We start from the raw sequence: 22,917 nt of genomic DNA, 5'->3' as shown, positions 1-22,917 counted from the left end.
ATGAGTGCTCAGACCCCTGGGCCCTCACTTGTGGGGTGCCTCAGGGTTCCGTCCTCTCCCCCATGCTTTTTAACATCTATATGAAGCCACTGGGAGAGATCATCAGGGGGTTTGGACTGGGTGTCCATCAATATGCAGATGATACCCAGCTCTACCTCTCTTTCAAATCAGAACCAGTGAAGGCGGTCAAGGTCCTGTGTGAGTGCCTGGAGGCAGTTGGAGGATGGATGGCGGCTAATGGATTGAGGTTGAATCCTGACAAGACAGAAGTACTGTTTTTGGGGGACAGGGGGCGGGCTGGTGTGGAGGACTCCCTGGTCCTGAATGGGGTAACTGTGCCCCTGAAGGACCAGGTGCGCAGCCTGGGAGTCATTTTGGACTCACAGCTGTCCATGGAGGCGCAGGTCAATTCTGTGTCCAGGGCAGCTGTCTACCAACTCCACCTAGTACGCAGGCTGAGACCCTACCTGCCCGCGGACTGTCTCGCCAGAGTGGTGCATGCTCTGGTTATCTCCCGCTTGGACTACTGCAATGCGCTCTACGTGGGGCTACCTTTGAAGGTGACTCGGAAACTACAACTAATCCAGAATGCGGCAGCTAGACTGGTGACTGGGGGCGGCCGCCGAGACCACATAACACCGGTCTTGAAAGACCTACATTGGCTCCCAGTACGTTTCCGAGCACAATTCAAAGTGTTGGTGTTGACCTTTAAAGCCCTAAACGGCCTCGGCCCAGTATACCTGAAGGAGCGTCTCCACCCCCATCGTTCTGCCCGGACGCTGAGGTCCAGCGCCGAGGGCCTTCTGGCGGTTCCCTCATTGCGAGAAGCAAAGCTACAGGGAACCAGGCAGAGGGCCTTCTCGGTAGTGGCGCCTGCCCTGTGGAACGCCCTCCCATCGGATGTCAAAGCGATAAATAACTACCTGACATTCAGAAGACATCTTAAGGCAGCCCTGTTCAGGGAAGTTTTTAATCTGTGATATTTTAGTGTATTTTTGGTTTTCTATGGAAGCCGCCCAGAGTGGCTGGGGAAACCCAGCCAGATGGGCGGGGTACAAATAATAAATTATTATTATTATTATTATTATTATTTACGCTCCAATTATCTTTCCTGAAGGAGCGGTTAAAATGTACAATTTTGGTTTTGGCAAAGTTAATTGTTAACAGTTCAGTGTTACATTGGTCACTAAACTTTCCTAAGGCACGTTTCAGACCCACTTTGGTTTGAGAGAGAAGAACAGTGTCATCCGCATACATTAAAACTGGTACTTTTCTGCCGTTAGAGAACACGGGGGGGGGGGTTTCCGATTTCACGGCAACATGTGACCAGGGAGTTAACATAGATGTTAAATAAAAATGGGGCTAATAGGCATCCTTGTCTAACTCCCCTTTGGACCGGGATTTCTCTAGAGAGTCTGCCGTCCTGTGCGAGTCTTATCTGGAGGGTATTGTTCTCATGAAGCTTAATCATCATAAGTAATAACCTTCTGTTAATACCCATATTGGCCAATTTGGCCCAGAGCCTACCCCTGGATACAGAATCAAATGCTGCCTTTAGGTCCACAAAGGCCGCATACAATGACTTTTTCCAATGTTTCACATACTTATAAACAAAATAATCTAACACTAAGCAGTGATCTATGGTAGAACGTCCAGATGTAAACCCTGCTTGTTCAATTTCTAGCAAGTTATTATGATCTAACCATTCACATAATTTTAGGCATAGATGTTTTGTATAAAGTTTGCAGATCACATTCAGAAGACTAATTGGTCTATAATTAGATGGGTCAGAGGGGTTGCCCTTTTTAAATATAGGAACAATTATAGCCAGTCCCCAATCTTTAGGGATTTCAATTGTCTTATCTATATATGAAAATAGATTTGCAAGAACCGGGGCCCACCAGTTTATTTGTGCTTTCAGAAGTTCAGTGACAATGAAATCACTTCCTGGGGCTTTGCCAGATTTCATTTGTAGAATTAACGAAGTGATCTCAGTTTCAGATGTTGGGGGCCATGGTGTATCATTATCTAAAGGGATGTTAAGCAGCGCAGAAGGACAATGTTCCCTAAACAGCACTTTATAGTGCTCTTCCCATGAGTTTGCAGGGATTATTGTGCCCTCGTTAGGAGTTTTGGTTTGACTGGAGATAATTTTCCAGAAGTTGGTATTGTCTTTTTCTATTGACGCTTTTATGAGGGCCTGCCAGATGAGAGAATCTGCGGTTCTTTTTTTGGTTTTTAGTAACTCTTTGTAGTTCTTTTTTTTTAAGTTGTAACTCTAATTTAGTGATAGGGTTAGGATTTTGCTGGAAGACCTTAAAGCATTCCCTGAGTATAAGTTTTGCCTGGATGCATTCGCGGTCAAACCATTTTTTTGTTGGTAGGGGACTCATTGTGGTTAGGTCTCCTGAGTCTTGACAATAACGGTTGGAGTTTTCGGATTAAAGTGTTATAATGGTCAATTGGGGAGGTCTCTTCAGTGTCGTTGGAGGTCAGATCAGCCCAGAGGAGTTGACCTTCCATTGATTGTGTCCAAATGCTAAAATTGTTATTAACATAAGGGGACCATTTAATTCTGGATCTGCCTATTTGTTGTAGAACATTAGGATCAGGTGTCTGTGGGGCGAGCCCACATCTAGAGGGTTCCCAAAATTCAGTCCTTTTAAGATTTAGGGGTAGATGGTCACTTTCGGTTCTTATATCTACAGTAAATTCAATATATTCATCAAAGAGTTCTTGGGAGACAAGGATGTAGTCAATAACAGAATGCCTTAAGCCTGACCAATAAGTAAATTGGCCAGGGCAGTCTCCCGAGGAGAGGCCGTTTAAAATAACAAGGTTTAATCTAAGTGCCATTAGAAAAAGACATGTACCAGCAAAATTGGTAACTGGGTCAAGTGAATGACGCCTGAATAGGGGCCAATGTTCATCATTAGCATTTAGGGGACCCGTTCCACTTTCGTTGATTAGCTGTTCATCTGAGTGGCCTAGCCTTGCATTAAAGTCCCCACCAATAATTAAGGAGGCAGAGGGAAACTTATTTGAGACAAGGAGAATGCAGTCTTCCAGTTCGTTCCAGATGTTTTTAAGATCAGTTTGTTTCATAAGTGGGTGAATGTAAACATTGATGCATATGATCTTAAAGTGGGTAGAGAATATTTTAACAGCCAAAATCCATTTTTTATCGATTTTCAATTGGATAGGGGAGGTTCCTAGATCTGTCGATACGAAGGTGCTCAGACCTCCCGCCGGTCTTCCGCCTTTTGGGCCGATTGAGGCACAGGAATGGAAAGCAAAATAATTGTGTAGTTCAAAAGGATTTTGCATCCAGGTTTCTTGGAGCAGGATGATCTTGAACTGTGATATGTAGGTTAGAACGTCTTTGTCCATTGTTTTCGATTGCCATCCAGCAACGTTCCAGGATAGTAGTAGAGGTGAGAGTCATTTTGTCTCTTCAATAGCATCTAGGGCTTTCCCGGGGTGGTGTAAGATGCATCCATTGGATGGTGAAGTCTCCGGTAATGTGATTAGGGGCGCCACAGAGATTTCGGCGTGGATTTCAGTTGGGCAGAGTAGGGGTGTGTGTTCTGACGTGACCTGAGGAGATTCATATCCCATTTTTCGCTCCAAGTTAGGTGGAGTATTTGCCTCTTTTGTGGGTGCTAGGTCTTCAGAGTTGCGGAGATAGAGTAATAACTCATCTAGTCTGTCCGTTATCTCTGTTTGTTCGGCTTTTGGCAGATGGGAGAAGGAAACAAGTAACTCCTGCTCCATCGAATTCTCTAGATGAGTAGCCTTTGATAGGAGGGGCATGGGGGTCTCTGTCCAACTAATTAAGTCTGAGGGTGGAGAGGTAGAGCTCGTAGTAGGTGGGGTGCCCTCATTTTTAATTGCTTTCCTTTTAGCTGGAGAGTAGGGTATAAGAGGGCAAATCTTAGTGTTGATAAAAACTCTTGTAATAAAAATTCCATAATTAGTCAGGTAGCTTTGTAGGGACATCATATAAGTTGGAAACTTTTTAGATTCGAAGGTGAGCAGTATCCTCTGCATGTGTGGCTTGCTGTAAATGTGGACAGTGGATTTCAGATCGATGGAAAGGGGATTTACGCCCAAAAGCTCAGCTAGATGCCTTCTTGCGACATGTATAGACGACCAGTTAACAACCTGACCTTTGAAGGGGAGGATAATTAAACAAAGTCTAGTGGCTTGTAGTGAGAGATTGTAGGAAGATATGGTGTGTAAATCTTCCATAGTTTGTTCATTTTCAAATTTGCAGCCAGTATGCGAAGTTGAGCGCAGTAGGACAGGTACTCTAGGTGTTGGTTCGGCCCTATCCTCCGGTGAAGCATCTACGGGGCTGACATTAACTTTTGGGGATACAAAGGATATAATCTTCTCTAAGGAGCCTTTGATGTCTCTTATGTATTTAAAGATATAGTACAAGGTTTTAGCCACTAGGTCTAACGTGGTAGAGTGTTCCAGTAGTAATTCAGAGAGATGGTTTTCTTGTTCTCTGATGCAGTCTTCCGCCTGAATGGGCATAGTCAGAACTTTTTTGGGACCTTTTGGTCTCGTGATGGTGTTGTTTAAGGGGTTAGTGGGTTGTTTAGCGGATAGTTCCTTCGGTGTCGTTTCCTTATCTATTATCTCTGCTAATGGAGAGAAGCTATTCGAGGTCGGAATATTAAAAGTATCCATTGTTCTTCCATTAAAGAATTTGCTGATTTTGGTTTGCTTGGTGAGGGGCAAACATGCCATTTCCTCTAAGTCCTCAGATTCTCTGCAGCATTTTCCAGCCCCCCTCCTCGCATCAGCAGGGCTGTCTAATTGCTGAGTCATCTCTCCCTTTACCTCGCTCTTCTATCTTCCCTAGGTTTTTCAAAGAGTCGAGGGAGTATTTTCCTTGAAAGTATCCTATTCAAGGAGGAGTAGTGTGCCAAAGGTTATTGGCATAACACTAAATTATGCTCCGTCTGTGCTTCCAAACTTGTGGAGGGAACAGCCCATGAGTCTTCCTGTAAACTCTTCACAATGTGATAAGATAGTCAATTCAGCTTTAAACTTCCAAGAAGAGTCAGGAATACAAAGCGTGGGATAGAATGCGGTGAGGTGCTTAAATTTATCTGAGCTCAGTGTTCATTAAAATAGTCTTTAAAAGGAGTAAAAGAAAATAAAAAGATAAAATCAACGGGCTCACATTAGTAGAGTGCTGGTCGCCATCATACCGGAAGTAGTATCCATCCCCTGGGAGGTGAAGTACAGTGGTACCTCGGTCAAAACAAAAAAAAAATTTCCTTCCAGTAGCACCTTAAAGACCAACTAAGTTAGTTCTTGGTGTGAGCTTTCGTGTGCATGCACACTTCTTCAGATACACTGTGGGATACGTGGATTGTAGAGGGTTCTTAATTCTAAGACCCTTGGGTATAATGTCCAGGTTCTTGCATTTAGTAAGAAAGAAGATATCAGTCTGTACCTGTGCAAGTTTCTTGGTGAGGTTGATGGACTTCCATTTCATGCGGCTCAATGTGGTGCCTTCCATAGTTCCAGTTACAGATAGGTAGCCGTGTTGGTCTGCCATAGTCAAAACAAAAATTTTTTTTCCTTCCAGTAGCACCTTAAAGACCAACTAAGTTAGTTCTTGGTGTGAGCTTTCGTGTGCATGCACACTTCTTCAGATACACTGTATATCTGAAGAAGTGTATCTGAAGAAGTGTATTTGAAGAAGTGTGCATGCACACGAAAGCTCACACCAAGAACTAACTTAGTTGGTCTTTAAGGTGCTACTGGAAGGAAAAAATTTTTTTGTTTTGACTATGGCAGACCAACACGGCTACCTATCTGTAAGTGGTACCTCGGGTTAAGTTTATATTTTTTTGATGTTAACCGACCCCTAAATATTTTACTTTTTTATCTTTAATTCTGTTATTTGTTCAAGTTCATTTTTATTTTGTTCTGTCATATTTTTAACCAGCATTTTTGATTTTCCTTTATTTAACTTAAAACCTGCCACTTGGCCAAATTCATTCAATTTCTCTAATACTTTTGGTACCGATTCCAAAGGATTTTCTACTGTTAATACTAAATCATCTGCAAATGCCTTAAGTTTGTATGACCTAGTTCCAATTGTGATGACTTTGATTTCTTCATCTGTTCTTATCTTTCTCAACAAAGTCTCTAACACCAGAATAAATAACAGGGGTGACAATGGACACCCCTGTCTTGTTCCCTTTGTTATATTACATTTTTCAGTAACTGTATTGTTTACTATTAATTTAGCCTGTTGCTCAGAATAAATTGCCTCAATACCCTTAGCAAAGACCTGTCCAAAATTCATTATTTCAATTACTTTTTTCATATATGTCCATGATATATTATCAAAAGCTTTCTCTGCATCAATAAAAATCAAAGCTGCTTGCTTATCAGTTCTAACTTCTAGATATTCAATCACATCAATAATGTTCCGTAAATTATCTTTCATATATCCACCTGGTAAAAAACCGGCCTGATCTCCATGAATTCATGGGTGCAATTCAGGATGGTACTTTCTGTCAGTTTCCCAACCTTCTATAAGTCTTACTTGTGAGGCTCCTCTAGTATAACAGACCAGGGGATCAGCTCACCCATCCGACTGGTTTGGGATTCTTCTCTTTCAAGAAGATCTCTCCCCTTCTTACTGAATTGAGAATCCAAATAATATGTCCTCTCACATGTGCTGTTCCCAATTCAGCTTCCCAGTTTTCTCTTGTCTATATACTCTTAAAATACACTAATCACTGTCTCTCAAACTAAGTTCAGAGACTTTTTTCTGATTACAGAGTGGATTTAACACATAGCTCAGGACCTATACAACTATCCAGCTGAATGCCAGAACGCCAATTCCTTAACTGCTTTTTTCTCGTGCCTACGCCGAGTGCTGTCACCACCTCCCTCTGGCTACCTGTACCCACAACCAATCAAAAGGAGGCTGCAGCACAGCACTCTAGTGGAATTCTGAGGCACTGCATCACTACACTCTAAACAAGTTGAGCTTTCAATCTCACAAGGCTATAAACATATCTCGGTTTTCACTGAAGTTTTCTTTGACTTTGCCCCTTCAGTCTATGGAAACAAAGACTTTGTTAATTCTCTTTCCAGGTGGTGCTCTTGGAATCCCTCATCTGGGCAAAGTTTGGCTGGCTACTATGAATTTGTACAGCTGGGAGGGAATGAATACACTGTTTCCTGAGCTATGGTATGTGTCCTAAAGTTTACTCATCCCCAACCCACCCTGCCGATCATGAATTGCCAAAGTAAGGTCTCTGCTGCAACAGTATTACACAGTAGGCGGATCCTTCACTAAATAGCAATGACTTGGAAACGGAGACATCCATATTAATCTTCACTACTTCATGTCTGTTTGTGACAGAACCTGTTCCTCACAGGATTTCATGTAGAGGTTACTCAGATGAAGAACATCTACTCATGAGTCAGAGTGAGGTATGGCTGGTTGCCATACCTCTGCCTGATTGGTGAGCAGACACATGTCATGGATGTGGCATATGCTGCATGTTAAGGAGCAAAAACTGCAAGCCGCAAATGGAGCTCAAACTGCAGCCCATAGGCCTGGGAAATGATTTTAATGATTTAAGGACTGCTTTAAGCAGTGCTTTCCCCCCTAAAAAATTGTTTAGGGGTACTCTCATTTTCTGACTCATATTAAAATACTGCCCCTCAATGAGGCGAAACTTAGATTCACAAAATGTTTAGATGTATGTGCACCCCTGCATACCCCCAGAAAAGAAGCACTGGTTTTAAGAAAGAAGTAACCAGAAGCTTGCAGAAGATACTAGGTTTCAGGAACTACGTGTGTAAAGAAATGCTGAGACCATTTGGTCTCTGTGACCAGTGAATTCTTGTCTATCACGTTTTTTGTTTTGGTAATAGGGTATAACAGGGTTTCAATCTGTATATATAAGAGACTATGGACTCAGCTATACAGCTACAAATAAAAGTTTTAAGTGTGTTTTAAGAGCAATATATAATGTGACACAAGATGGCGATGGTGAGCCTTATGGAAAATTCAAGGTATTTTTTAAAAGCATTTTCAGAACTTTTTTATATGTGTGTAGATTCTACCTATATAATAGTTTGCTCATGTGCAACCATCTCTCTGCCTTTTTGATGTGCTTGGGATTACAAAACACAGCTACAAAGATGTTTGGTGCACATTATGCCAATGTGCACATCATGGCAATACTGCAATGGTCCCTCCACACTTCATTTCCAAGCTCAGAGTGCAGGCACTCTCAGAGGTCCAAAGAGGCCTGGGCCGCTTCCAGGTTTTAAGATCCCTAGCTATGATAAAATGAAGATAAAAACAACAATACTGGAAAGCAAAATAAGGCACAAAAAATATAGTGGATTGTTTTGTTTGTTGTTATGTTATGCTTTTTTGTCTTTTTATACCGTAAACTGCCCTGTGATCCTTGGATGAAGGGCAATATAATCTGCTTTTAGTGTTACCACTACATCCAGGATTCCTGTCATTGTCTTCCATGAACCTGTTTCTTCCTTGTTTCTGAAATAGGCTGTTTCCTACATGGCTGCCGGGACATCCCTCAACATACTGGTGTCACACTCGCCATATCACCCTCGTGATGAGCTACTGCTATGCCACTCGCCTGACTGTAGAAGAAGATGAATTGATCCAGAGTCTAAGACAGGCAAGGCAACATTCTCCAAACATCCCACCATCCTTAGTCAAAGTGGGACCCTCATACTGCCTTGGATCTGCACTTGGGGGATTGCTTGCTTGTATCTGACAGGGAGAAGGCTGAGCTGGGTGTCCTTTTTCCGTTTAAGGCAGAAGCCGAGCTCAGAGCATTGGTGTTTCAAAATGCCATGTTTTTGTTTTAATTTATTTTAATGGCTCTGTGCTTCGTGCTCCACAGATAATTGCTTTAGACCTTTGCCTCTTCTCCTAAAAACTGACAGACAACACCCATGTTGCCTCCTCCATCACAGTACCGTAATACCAGACTCCCCCTTTTTGATGCATCTTTTTCTTTCTTTCTCCCTTTCTTTTTGGGTGGTAAAAGGTGTTTTCTCCACCCCTCTTCAGAATTACTCAAAAACAAATTAATGAAGAACTGTTGAACCATTAATCTATGGAGTACCCTCCTCTAATGTTTAATTCATTAATTCATTAAAATATTATTTATTATAACATACCTCTTTTCATATAAGTATCAAAATGGTGATGAAGTGGACTATGAAAGCTGATGCCATACCACAGGGAGGGGTGGGCTCCCTTCCTAGCACAAAGCACTGCGTTATGTGGGTACAGAGCAGATTTTGCCACACTAACATGAATTTTCTGGGTTTTTTAAAACTCTGAAATGACAGTTGTCAAGTACACTAATATCCTGCTTCTTCTTTACTAAGAAAGTTATTTCACTTCATGGTTTCCTTCTAGGAGATTTATGTGGAGGACTTCTCCACCATTGATTGGCCAGCCCAGAGGAACAATATTTATGAAGCCGATTTGCAAGCTGCACACAGCTGGATGCTGAATGCTGCTTTTGGTGAGTGATGTAGGATTTGGCAAGTCTTATTCCAGGAATTCGGGTCTTCAACGTAGGTTTTCTAGGGTTTACTTGGCACAGAGAAAGAGAGGAAGAGACTTCTGTTGGTATAGACAAACACATTTTCTGAGGAATAAGACGTGGATGTTTTGCATGTCCTTGGCCCAGACATATATCCATGGAAACATACAACATCTTCCAGGTTTCATATTATCACAGCTTGTTAGCTGGAAGCAAACAGTCAGCTCTGACAACAAACACAATACAAACCTTTGTAGCAAATACAAGTAAGAGCCTTGCTTTGTGAGCAAGAAGCCTGAACCATGCTATGGACATACGCCATGGAATTATGGATTTTGTTGTTTCATAAACATTCATGGTGATCATCACTGTGGTTTTGCCTGTCAGACTACAGGGTAGTTCGGGACAAACAATAGTAGAAAGGTTTTGAGAAGGGGATCTGCAAAATGTTCATGGAAGTGTGGGCGGGGTTTACCACAGATGGAAGGCATGGCATTTTGGGTTTTTTCTCTGTGTTAAAAAAAATTGATTTTTTATTTTTTTAAAAAATCTTTAACTGTTGAAAGCTAAATTGCGTTTGTCTTGGCAGACTCTGGCTGGTATCTGCCATTTTAATCTACAGAGAATGTCCTGAATTCTGGGGGATATGTCAGCTGCCACAGTAACCACCATTGGTGGGCACAATTTTGGTGTGGTAGCAGCTGTTCTCCTTTTCCCACTGAATTCTGGGGGAAAGAAAATGGTCAGCCTGCAGCTGCTGAGAATTCCGCTTACCCTTTAAATGGGTAACAAGATGGCCAATCACAAATCTGCTAAGTGGTGTCACTTGGGTCCACACATGAAAGAGGGTGTCCCATTAAAGGGATCCACAAGGAGTTGCTTCTGTCTGAACATCCAGGCGGGGGTTAGGGTTATAGCACTCATTGACCAGGGACCCTTTGGGGGGTACCCCAATTTGGTGTAGGTCATAGTATTGGGTTGGTTGACCTTAGAAAAACTTCCAGTCGGTAGGTTGAACTTCAAATGATATACCCAATGCCTATGGCTAACATTCACATCTGTAATCAATAAAGTTGTGGCCTATTTGACCCATTTTACATTTACTCTCTTTGTCCTGTCTGGTTATTTCACTGTAATGGAGGCAATGGGCTCATTCATGGTGACTTGGCATGCAAGCTCCTCACTTTTAGAAAGGCAAAGGGAAAAAACCAAATGACCCTAAACCACTGGTTCCCACTCCCTGGTAAACCCCTTTTTCATACCCATGTTACTTTTGCAGATTCCCCCCGAAATCATCTTTGAAATTTGGGGGCTGAAATCCTGCCTCTATTTTGAGCCAAAATATCTTTTGGAAGCAAGTGCCATTGAATTCAATGGCGCCTTCTTCCAGGTAATTGCATGGAGGATTGTAGCCCAAAACACACGAGGAAGATAGAACTACATTAACATGATTGTGATGTTCATAGTGTCTCTCTTATTCCTTCTGCAGCTACCTTAAATTTGTATGAGAGATACCATTTCACCAGTTTCAGAAAGAAAGCCATCGCAGAAATGTATGAGCAAATAAAGGCTGATGACATATTCTCAAATTCCACCAATTCTAGTCCGGTAGGTCCTTTGTGAATGTATTTCAGAAATAATTGTATCGGGACCAAATTACTTTTGATGGCAGCATATGTTCCTTCTCCTGAGGAAGATTTCCCCCAGAAACCAGTATACTTCCAAAGGTAGACCTATGGTTGTGGCAATCTTGTTCTGCCCACTTGAATGAGTTTCTGTGTTTGGCTGGTGACATGCAGAGACATAGCCATGTGGCAGATGAGTGTGCTAAGCATGGAGGTATAGTGGAGGAGAATTTCTAACTGGAATGATATCTCTTTTGTCCTGTAGATTTGTAAAGCGTTTCATGTGCTAATAAGACGGCATGTTGATGGAGCCAATTCTCCAGCTTTTCAAGAACATATCTCCAGAATTTATGACTACCTTTGGTAAGGCTGGCATATTTATTCCACCCATCTTTGTAGTGTCCTGAACATGGTCTTGCATAAGTGTGGTTTTGCAGACCTTGATCTTTCGTCAAAAAAGGATCAACCAGACTAGAAAACGAACTTTCACATTCACATCGAACTTCAGAAAGGTGTTTATAGCTGTGACATCTGTCATATGTGCACAGATGAGCACAGATGCTCAGATGGCAGTTTCATCACTAGGAGTTCCAGGGGGTTGCAGGGGTGGGGAAACCAGAAAGGGCATGCACACTCTATAAAGATATCTCTGCCCCCTATCAGATGTGAACAACCCTGTGAAAATGTGCCTTGCAGTGCAGTGGGATAAAATGACCTTGCTGCGTTTTAAGCCAGTGATGTGAACATATCCTTATTTGCAGTATAGGCAGATCTCATGCACACCCATGCCTCACTCATGGTGTTGTATGGAAGAGATATCAGGATGATTTGGGTCTCCTATTATGCAATGCAGATAGGTAACTACATGGTCTTGTGTCTGCTATAATCTCTGCTTTTTATATCTCTGCAGGATGGGACAAGATGGTATGTTAATAAAGGTACAATAGTGTGAACCAATATGTTGGGAAATATTATGGGCTGCAATTTGCATTGCTTTGGTGACTCTGAAGCTCAGCTGTCTTCTCCTTGCCTGACAGCACCAGCTTATTTGAAGTGAATATCAAAATATCAGGAGATCCAGTCATGGCTCTCCTGCATAAAGTGTAGCTTCACCCCAGGGTTAGGGCTAGGAGATAAGATGTAAGATAATACCAGATCATGTAGCACCTTTTTAAAATGCTGATTCAGATCTTATCTGATGTGCCAAGAATCCCAAAACACATGCTGCTTAACTGAGAGAACAAGAGGAATTGATCAGTACACAATACAATCAAAACGAGGGCCAAGCGAAGGTGCAGAAGAGCCCTTTAGTTACTGATTTACTCCCAGTGCTCTTGCTTTCTTTTAAAATAGTGTATTATAAAATAAAAATGGGAGGAAACCAATTCTTCACCACTCCCACACAATTCTGACCACACAAATTTCAGAGGCTTCCACACCAGTCCAGACACATCTTTCCCCATCTTCTACTCAGTTAAGCAGGAGGGCTTATCACAGTTCCATGAGACATTCCAGCCCCTAAGGAGGGTGCAGAGCAAGGCCAGTTGGGGAGCGTGTAGGCTGGGAAGTGGACATGACTGGGGAAGCATCCAAAGGGCTGGTTAGAGAGGACTGCCTTTAGATCCCAGGCCATTGGTTCTCCACCCCTGATCTAATGGTCAAAACTGTTCTTCCTTTTTTTATATCAGGTCATGGGATCACAGACCTGGGATACATCATTTGCCATTCAAGGCTTCTTGGAGGTATCATTTCATATTGTCAAATCTTCTGCTTTTGTTCTTTCCACAATAATTTCCATTTACATATATATTTTAGATGAATGAACTGGCATGTAGAGAGTGTGTATTCATTATTTAACCAAAGCACACACATTACGAGATCCGAACACCTCGTATGCCTGTCATGGTTAACCAAGAAAGGCATGTTCTCCAGGTGATTCTTAGGACATGATGTCCAGAAATCCACACACTGAGTATTCCTTTTGTAACACTGAAGTTATCCCTGAAGAAATTGCATTTATTTTTGTGGCTGTCCGAAGTGATGCTTTTGTGTAAGTGTCTGAGATTTTCTCTGTGACTTTCCTGGGTCAGAATCCTTAAGCATAACTTCTGTCTTTTTCTAGGCTGGGGTTCAGAACAATCCTGACTATGCATCCTGTCTGAAAAAAGCCCATGAATTCTTGAAAGCCTCTCAGGTAAAGCACAGATCTTGGAATAACATACACAGGAACTCAATACTGCTTTCAGCTGTCTCAGCAAAAGACTCAGGGGGGAAACACTTGTCTCTTTTTGCAAGGTAACATTGACAAGTAATATCAATTCGGTTTTATAGTGTGACTTCAGTCCTGTGTAAAACCTTGTATATCCACTGCAATTTACCTCAACTGACACTATGGGTTGTACGCAGTATGAATCCTATTCAGAGCAAACCAATTCAGGTTAATAAACCTGCCCAATTTGAGTTCATAAATTTCAGTGAGTTTGCTTTGAGTAGCGTTAGCACCGGACACAACCCTATGTGCTGCCATTGCATCAGGTTGTAGCCATATTCTGTCTTCTAAATTACAGAACATATTTCTGACTGAGTTAATTTATTTATTCTTTTCTATTGTTTGTTAATTATTGCATAGCCCATCTTCTTCTCCAAGGAGCTTAAGGTGGCATACATGGTTTTCTTCCTCCTTACTGAATCCACACAACAACACTGTGAGGAATTTTAGGCTGAGAGGAAGCAGGGATTGGCATCCTGGTCTCTCAGGTCCAACACTCAAACTGTTATGCCACACTGGCTTTCTCTGGTTATAAATATATTCTGATTATCTTTTATTAATATGCTGCTAATCTGTTTTTCAGATTATAGATAACCCACCTAACTACCAGAGATATTATCGCCAGATGAACAAGGTACATCCAGAATTGTGTCCTGTCTGTGTGACCCATAGCCAGCAAAAAAAGAGTCTTTAAGTGTTAATTCTGAGAACCTAAGGAGCCTGCTGGTTTAGGCCAGGGCCCATCTAGTCTAGTGTCCTGAAGAAGAAATATGGATCACCCGTCAAATCTCTGGTTGCTTTATTGGGATCTTTTTGGGAGGAGATTATTCTACACTGATGGCTGCCCAAGGAGTCCTAATATATTTTCTTCAATACCCAGGGTGGATTCCCCTTCAGCAATCGAGAGAATGACTGGATAGTCAGTGACTGCACTGCTGAGGCCATGAGGACATTGATGCTGCTGGAGGAAAAATGCCCCTTCATAGACGATCATGTGGCACCTCAGCGCCTCTTTGATGCTGTCAATGTGGTGAGAAGGGGGAAAGCCCAGAAGAGAAAATGGGAAGCAGGCAGGAGGAAGCTATTGTGGGGAGACTGAAGTCATCTAGCATTCAGTAATAGTGCTGAGGAGAATATTGGTTTTGTGGGACCGTAGAGAATTGGTGGAAGTGTCCCTACGGCAGCATTGTATCCCCTGTGAAGGATGATCAGTCTTGAAGTTTGAGTTCCATAAGCACAGGTAAAGGGTTGTAAGGTAGCAGGACTGAGAGCAATCTCCCTCAGTAAGCTGGATCGAAAGCTCACTGGGTATTAGGATTGACAACAGACGGACTAGTGATTTTGTTCATTAGAACGTTGCTGTTACATGCTTACGCTTTACTTAATCAATTTGAAGTCAAATATATAATGAGTTCATCTCCTTCCATACAGTGGTAATTTGGAGTTAAATCACATTCGATAGAAATACGCAAATTAGCAAATTTTGTCCTGGAATCCTCATCATAGTCGCAGGGAGGAATGACACTTTCTAGTGTTTGCTAGGAGAACAGAATCTCCCCATCCACTGAGTTCTCCATTGGCCTAATATGGTGAGAGAGGGCCAACTGGCACAACTACATGTGTATGGAGAACCACTCTCCATTTTTTTAACTCCACTTGAAGTAAAGAGATTAGTTTTTCAAGGTATAATATTTGGGGCTTTTTAGTTTAGGAAAAGAGCAAGTGAAGTAAGGGCACAGGAGTGGCTGGTGGGACTGGGCAGGAGTGATCATCGTGCACCTCTGCAAGTAAGACAAAGCACACCATGCCCATTCTTAAACCCTTTGCCTTGCTCCCTCCCCAATCACACTTGTACTTTTTTTTGCAGATGCTGAACATGAGAAATTCTGATGGTGGTTTTTCGTCTTATGAAACCAGGCGTGGGAGCTGGCTACTGGAGGTCATGAACTCCTCAGAGATATATGGTAAGAACACAGCCTTGGTATTGGAACAACGTAAATGGGAATCTTATGTGAATTTCCCCCAAAGGTGGGGGAAGCGCTTACTGGGCTTTGGGAAGGAGGCATGAGGGCTCATGCAGTGCCATTGACAGTGGCTGCCAATGAGTCTATGGACCTAGTTCAACATAATTGGTTTTCAACTACACCACATGGGTCTTGCTTATTTTAGAAGCCATCTCTCCCAGGATGACCCTAGCACCTCACAGCCTTCAGGGAGGGGACACATTACTTTGAGGGTATTGCTGGGCATGCCAGCAGTGGGTGTGGCCAGAGCCACCTCCTTTTGCCACACCCTTTGCACGCCTGTTTTGCTGAGTGGATGGCACATTTGGTTGCTAGGCTTTTGGTGGTGAAGAGCTGGCATTTGACTTGTTGCTTTTATAGACACCCCGCCCCCCGCTGTTTAAACTGCTAGGTTTTTGCTCTCTTTTTAAGGATATAAATCTGTAAGCCATCTTGAAAGGTAACATTCTGAACTTTGTTTTTTAGCTGATTGTATGGTCGACCACACCTATATAGAATGTACTTCGTCAGTAATGCAGGGATTGAAACATTTTGGGAAAAGATTCCCAAATCACCGGGAAGATGAAATCAGGTAAATATATGAGGGGAAATCAGGTAAATGTATGAGCTGAGAATGATGTTATTGTTACGTTATAATACACATATTCTATATTCTAGAATTCTGTATGCAACCAACTAGCACAGCTCTGGAAAATGCAGTGCTTTTTTTTCTAAAAAAATGTTTAGGGGTACTCTCATTTTCCTACTTATATTGAAATACTGCCCCTTAATGAGGCCAAACGTCGATTCACAAAATGTTTAGGGGTATGCGTACCCCCCCCCCGAAAAAAGCACTGGGAAAATGTATATGTATATGTATATGTATATGTATATGTATATGTATATGTATATGTACACATAGCATGCATGTTATTTCCAACATGGAAGTGATACTTTTGTGAGATATTCATCTCATGTACAGCTGCTGCTGGTGGTTTAAATATCCTTAAAGACTGATGAGGAACACTCTTCATCTTAATTAGCAATCACCTGCTAGGCTGGGAGGACCTACTACTGGGTCACAGCCTGCTCTAAGGTGGGTCACAATAGCAACACTAACGTCATCAAAACATTAAGAAGTGGGCCACTAAATGCATGTTTGGGGTGGGTCCAAGTTCCGAAAAAGTCGAAGGCTACTTTAGGCGGCTGAATGCCATTGCTACAAGGGACTTGGGTTAATTATTTTCTGTTTAGCTTGAAATGTAAGAAGACTCCTTTGTTTTTCTTCTCAGTGATACTCTAAATAAGGCTTTGCAGTATTGTCGTAATATGCAGAAAGCTGATGGCTCCTGGTTAGGGTGAGTGGCTTACAAATATTCCACACTGAACTTGACTGCGGCACGGGTTGGCGTAGTTTCTGAATGCATACATAGCATTCTGAAAGTAGGACTTGAAGAGGTTGTTGATGGGCTATGGAAACCTTCACCTTTTGAATGACTTTCCTGCACAACAGTTTGGCAGACTGCTGCCTTGTGTGCAATGTGACACACCTAGTGGAACTCTTGCCTTTAGTAGCATCCCTAGGCTGCCTGTTACCTCCAAGAAGGAGATATCCAGAGCTTCGTCTGATTCATCTGCATTTGCACAGTCTGCAGTTTGTGCTTTCAGTATTCTACAAATATGAAACATTTCTGCGATGAAGGGTAAAACACATGCACAGAAAGGGATTTCTCACTTCCCACTGTGGAGGGATGTGCTGCAGCCTAACTGTTCATGGTAAAGAAAACACAGGAGCATCCAGCCTCTTTTTAGAGGTAATGGGATCCTAAACTGATGTGTAAAATGGGCAATTTCAGAATGTGACATCTAAGAGGGCAGTTGGGAATCTTGTTCACCACAAACAACTGATTGCTAGTGTGTCTAACGAGTGATTAGAGACCTGCAGCCTAAAATGTAGTACCAATATCCAGGTGTCAGCAGCTTGCTCCACCCTCAGTTAATCTATGTTCTTAGGCAGGATTAGGTAGTTGCACAAACCTTCACATTGTCATTAGACTTAGAGAGAAAACATACTGTACTGTTGGTAACACTATGTACTGATCCCTACATGATTCATCAGGAATATGCACACCATGAGATCTACAGCCACTAAGTAAAATAACTGGTTATATAAATTAGATCTATAAATTAGAATAGCAAGCAGGGAAAAACACACAACTAGTTATAGCAACAAGAGATTCTGGCTTTGACCAGGAATTTCACTGCAAGTTTATGATGAATTAACTTGGCTCCATCCCTCCTTTCACTACTTTGAGGAGAGTCCTGTCTGTAGACCATAAAACTTTGAAAAACTGCCACTAAGAAGAAACCTTCTCCTCATCTAGTTGTTCACTGTTTGGTGCAGCTAATGGAGGGATATGAAAGTTTTGGAAGAATTGCAGAAAAAAGCATAGCTGCAATAGCTCAGATGATAAAACATGAGACTCGAAAGATTCTTGCATTGCAGGGGTTGGACTAGATGACCCTTATGGTCCCTTCCAACTCTGATTCTATGAAACAGTGAATGAAAGGGCATACTCAAAGGGTGTGGTCTGTCATTTGTCTCAGTATCTTTCATTCAGCAGCTGATGGGTTTTTCCTCCCTGACAGGCGATGGGGCGTATGCTTCACATATGGCACCTGGTTTGGACTAGAGGCATTTGCATGTATGGGATACATCTACCGTGGTGGGTGAGTAAGCAGCCTTTCGGGTAGAAGATTACAGTACTATGAATGTTGCTCTGCTGGGAGCCCTTGATGGAGCTTAGCTTCAGGGTGAAGTGGAGAGACTGTCAGGCTCCTCCACCCAAAATATCAAAGGCATATCAAAGGGGAGTCATGCGCATATAATATTGACAGCGCCAGCCCCAATGCATGCCTAAAAAGGTAAAGGGACCCCTGACCATTAGGTCCAGTCGCGGATGACTCTGGGGTTGCGGCACTCATCTTGCTTTACTGGCCAAGGGAGCTGGCGTACAGCTTCTGGGTCATGTGGCCAGCATGACTAAGCCATTTCGGGCGAACCAGAGCAGCGCACAGAAACGCCGTTTACCTTCCCACCGGAGCGGTACCTATTTACTTGCACTTTGACGTGCTTTCGAACTACTAGGTTGGCAGGAGCAGGGACCGAGCAACGGGAGCTCACCCCGTCGCGGGGATTCAAACCGCCGACCTTCTGATCGGCAAGCCCTAGGCTCTGTGGTTTAGACCACAGTGCCACCCGCATCCCCTAATGCATTCCCTAATTTACTCAGAAGTAAATCCAACTGAGCTTAGTGGGCCTTACCTGCAGGTAAGTGTGCATAAGATTATTTGGATGCAGTCAAGGCCAACAGTGGAACAAAACCCAATGAGGCATCTCATGGGCTATTTTTTCTCTCTCCCCTCTCATATTTTCTAGGGAGGCATGCAAGGAAGTGACCAAAGCCTGTGAATTCTTAGTCTCCAAGCAAATGGAAGACGGTGGCTGGGGAGAGGAATTTGAATCCTACAGGTTTCGCAAATATATTCAGCACACTGTTTCCCAGATCCACCAAACCTCCTGGGCTCTGTTGGGGCTGATGGCTGTTAGGTAAGCACAGAAGCTGGCAGTTACCTACTTTAGCAAAGGCTTCTGTCTGCTTTCCCCCAAGTTCTTTCTGCAGCAGTTAGACAAACCAATTAAGGCGAACTAAAGAAACATGCTAACTTTTGGAAACTTACAGAGGACAGAATTTTCCTGCAGCTTCATATGTTGATGTTCCCAGGTGCTTCTTAGTCCAAACAATTGAAATAATGCCAAACAAAGAGGCAGTTAAGGCCGTCTTAAGGACTGGGATGGAGGCCTCACAATTTCATTTCTTTAGCTTCTTCACTTTTCAGAACTTGTGTGAAGGACTCATGCACTTACAGGTCTTTCCACTAGGGGGACCCATTGAGTTTCTGTGAGCCCATGAGGGTTTCTTTCTTTTAAAAAGAAATTTTAGTCATATAAGCTCCTTAGAAGAAAATGTTAGGCTTTCCCTGCTGATAACAGAACTAATGACCGGTATTTTTGTGGCTTTGCAGATATCCTGATGTTCGGGTTCTGGAAAGAGGAATACAAGTTTTGATTGACAGACAGACATCGATTGGGGAGTGGCCTCAGGTGTGTTAATACTTTTAATTTCTTTTCCTAATCAAATATCCTCATAGCAATATAATTTAAAGGTTCACAGAAACAGTATATTTCAGCCAGCTATGAAATGGATCATGTCCTCCAAATATATGTAAAATGAATGAACGCAGAGCATTTCCCACCAAGTACTGAGAGTGGGGGTGGCTAAGTTGTTGCCTTCCAGCCTACACAGGCAATAGACAGGGATGATGGGAGTTGCAATTCAGCAATATAGGGAGGATCAAAAGTTTTCCACCCCTCACTTACTAAATGAGGCAGATCAGAATGTACTCTCATTGGCATTGTTGCTGTCATAAAGATGCTTTTCGTAGATGGCGGCAATGTATTGTGGACACACATGGACACTTGTTTGGCATTGGCAGGTGAGATCTTACAAGTGCTGCCCATGTTCTCCCTCTATTGAACACTCTGATGTTCCTGATGTTCTCTGATGTTCTGTTGCCTTAGGCACCCAAGTGATTCATGCACCTTTCTTGTTACTGCTGTGGCATCAAAATGTGCCATCAGGATTGAGTTTGTGTGGTATCAGAGCACAGGACACAGCTGGCCCTACTGTTACATGTGGCAGGTCAGAGGGGTGCCCTTAAAAAGCCATAGACTGCCAGTTAATTATTTTATTTTTTAATCATGGAACCATTTGGATATTCTGCCTGAGATGCCACAATGTCTTTAGTTGCCTTTTCTACATTTTAATTGGCTCTGGTCTCTGATTCCTGCTTCCAGAGTCTTGTTTGCCAGCCAAAAGCTCAGTGATACTGTATGTGACTGCTGCTCTTAAAAGAGGTTACAGTGATCATACAACTGGGTTCTCAGTCACCATGAAGTCAGGACAGAAGACTGCATGTCGGTTGTTCAGGAATTTCTCTCTTGCCTCTCCTCAGGGTGACATCGCTACAGCGTTCTACAAATCTGGTACTCTGCATTACAATGCCTACCGAATCATCTTCCCTATCTTTGCACTTGCCCGCTTTTCCCGGCTGTATCCCAGCAGCCCTGTCGCTAAAGGACTCCTGAAGAATGGATCTGTGCATGCAGAGCAGAGTCAGAATGGAGGGTGCTGAACAGAGGTGCACAGTCATTCCTGAGAGCTTGGGTTTCATCCTTCTCAACATCACCCAGTGCTTTTCTCTCTTGGCTGATATTCCCCTTGTAGCACAATTGCACTTTGAAATGCACAAACACGACCCAAAGAAAGTGGACAAAGAAGCACGTTAGCTTAATTTCCTGGCAGCGATTTGCACCACTTCAAATCCCTTATTGGCAACAGAAATTTAGAAAAGGCTTTGCCCACTGAGCGATTCATAACCACGATCCACATTCCTACACACAGCAAAATACAGCTTAAATTTGTGTTCTTGAGGAGGAATAACAGAGGGTGTGGAAAATTCAAGATATGTTGCTCTCCCTTTAATAGGTGGATTCAGTGGGGATACCGTTAGGCAACATTTTGAAGGTACAGGATATTCCCCACCCTCCACTATGAATGAAGCCCAGCACCTCTGGGTTATTTGTGGGGCCTGCCTGGTGTTCGTTCATTCCCCCCCACAAAAAAAATATTGTCCAGCCCACCACATGGTCTGAGGGATGGTGGACCGGCCCACAGCTGAAAAAGGTTGCTGACCCCTGTGCTAAGTATTTGGTCCCCTTATTGAAGGAGGGGATTTATCACACTGACTCTTCCAGGGGGTCTTTTCTGCTGAATAATTGTAGTGGAGAATGTGGCAGGATTTTTGAGAGATGCCATGAAATGACGTTACCATAGGTCCTAAGAGCCATTTTTGTACCTCATGATGTCTGGACAGTTTTATTCTAAAGTATCTCCTACTATGTTTTGTTCTCTGTGTTGTGTTCTGATCCATGTATACAATGCACTTTTTCTATGCCAATAAAGGAGATTGATTGTTTGCATCAAAATCCAAAAAAAGTATACATGTGCACAGGGGGAATAGTGATTCTGAAATTAAGTATTTCAAAGCAAGAGATAATCAATTCCTAGTAGGTTTTCCTAGTAGGTTCATGGATGCACAGCGCAGGATCTCAGCATGAGACAGTGGTGTTCAAACAGGGAGACAGCCCTGTAGATCTTTGAATAAGATTAATTCCTCAAAAAAGTAATGTTTAGACTGCATTGACAGCACTGAGCAAACGGGATCCCTGACAGTGATTAATAGTGGGAATACAATGCATTGCAAACTAACCAGTTTGGCTTTACCCCCAGATTAAAACATTCTGGCATAAAGCATATAATACTGGTTCTATCAACCTAATGCATTTGTTTTGCAATCACCTCTTAATCTGAAGCTGTATGAGTGTAGGATGGATTCTCCCAATACTTAATAGTGAGCTGATCTCTAGAAATGCTTTGTGCTTGATGCAACTATGAACATCCAAAAAAGCTCTTAACAGCAGAGCGCTGTTGCAGTGGAGCAAGGGATAAAGTTACTTGTTCTTCTGGTTTGCTGCGGGGCCAGATTTCTCAGATTTTTCTTTTACCCTTCCACTCTCCTAGCCAAGTTTTAAGATACCGATAAATACATTTTTATGGATCTCAAGTGCTTGGCAGCTTGCAGAAAGTGCCATCACTTCAGAATGGCACTCTAACAATTTCTGCATATGATACAATTCTCTTCCTTCCCTATGTGGATATAGTCTCCATTTTGGGGAATTTCCATGTTAGGTTGTGTAAGCATTCATAGTGCACTAGGGCAGATGGTTCAGATAGCATAGCTAAGAGTTCGACCTTGAACAAATCTATACATACATCTTTGGAGGAAGCCATTTTACTCATGATAGATTTTTATCTTCAGAACCAGTCCATAGGCATGCTTTTAATTTATTACATTAACACTCCTGATCCCCGTAAAATTATTCTTGCTGTGATTGGTTAGGTCAGTCTTTATATAACCTTAAAGTATTTTATTGGGAGCGTGAATATTTTAGGAATTGTGGAACGTCTGAGGCAGGAACTCTAGCCCAGAGTCCAAGAGTTCAGTGTCCTAGTCAGTGTCCTGTGTGCCTGTCTGGCAGCATCTAAAATATAACCAGAACAATCCGAGACAGTCTTCTTCAACCCAAGAAGATGTCTGATGGGATGTAAGTACATTGTGTGCAAGCTATATGCTATAATGGATATGCTAGGCATAGCAAGGTCAGGTGGTACCCGGTGCTGAAATTTTTTTGTCACCCCCCCCAAAGAACTACTTCCAATCTCCACCGTCAGTTAACTGATTATTATTTATTT

General features: G+C 42.6%; 2 protein-coding genes across 2 annotated transcripts in view; both read left to right on the top strand.

The window, feature by feature from the left end:
- LOC310765266 (lanosterol synthase-like) overlaps positions 1–12,156 on the top strand; it is a gene marked incomplete at its 3' end in the record, with an annotated part of 29,879 nt that extends 17,723 nt beyond the window's left edge. Inside the window, exons 3-8 of the mRNA XM_083620041.1 lie at positions 7,135–7,231; positions 8,567–8,702; positions 9,455–9,563; positions 11,074–11,192; positions 11,475–11,572; positions 12,120–12,156. Of these exons, the coding sequence (XP_083476167.1) occupies positions 7,135–7,231; positions 8,567–8,702; positions 9,455–9,563; positions 11,074–11,192; positions 11,475–11,572; positions 12,120–12,156 (596 nt within the window). The remainder of the gene's footprint in view (positions 1–7,134; positions 7,232–8,566; positions 8,703–9,454; positions 9,564–11,073; positions 11,193–11,474; positions 11,573–12,119) is intronic.
- Positions 12,157–12,770: 614 nt separating this feature from the next.
- Positions 12,771–21,845, top strand: LOC310764997 (lanosterol synthase-like). Its single transcript, XM_083619396.1, has 11 exons — positions 12,771–12,951; positions 13,332–13,403; positions 14,062–14,112; positions 14,359–14,508; positions 15,346–15,442; positions 15,968–16,073; positions 16,774–16,839; positions 18,131–18,211; positions 18,921–19,091; positions 19,568–19,646; positions 20,558–21,845. Exons 1-11 carry the CDS (start codon positions 12,901–12,903, stop codon positions 20,735–20,737), a joined length of 1,104 nt encoding a protein of 367 aa, XP_083475522.1. The 5' UTR covers positions 12,771–12,900; the 3' UTR covers positions 20,738–21,845.
- Positions 21,846–22,917: the final 1,072 nt, after the last annotated feature.

Source organism: Podarcis filfolensis (genome assembly GCF_964270895.1).
Source record: "Podarcis filfolensis genome assembly, chromosome: 6".
NCBI classification, from domain to species: domain Eukaryota; kingdom Metazoa; phylum Chordata; class Lepidosauria; order Squamata; family Lacertidae; genus Podarcis; species Podarcis filfolensis.
This window is presented reverse-complemented; position numbering and strand designations above follow the sequence as displayed.

Excerpts from the sequence above, each read along its gene's own strand:
- LOC310764997 (XM_083619396.1), top strand. The coding sequence starts at position 12,901 with ATGGGATCACAGACCTGGGATACATCATTTGCCATTCAAGGCTTCTTG. Across the intron at positions 13,404-14,061 it reads AATTCTTGAAAGCCTCTCAG|ATTATAGATAACCCACCTAA; the intron begins GTAAAGCACAGA and ends TCTGTTTTTCAG. Across the intron at positions 16,840-18,130 it reads GCTGATGGCTCCTGGTTAGG|GCGATGGGGCGTATGCTTCA; the intron begins GTGAGTGGCTTA and ends CCTCCCTGACAG.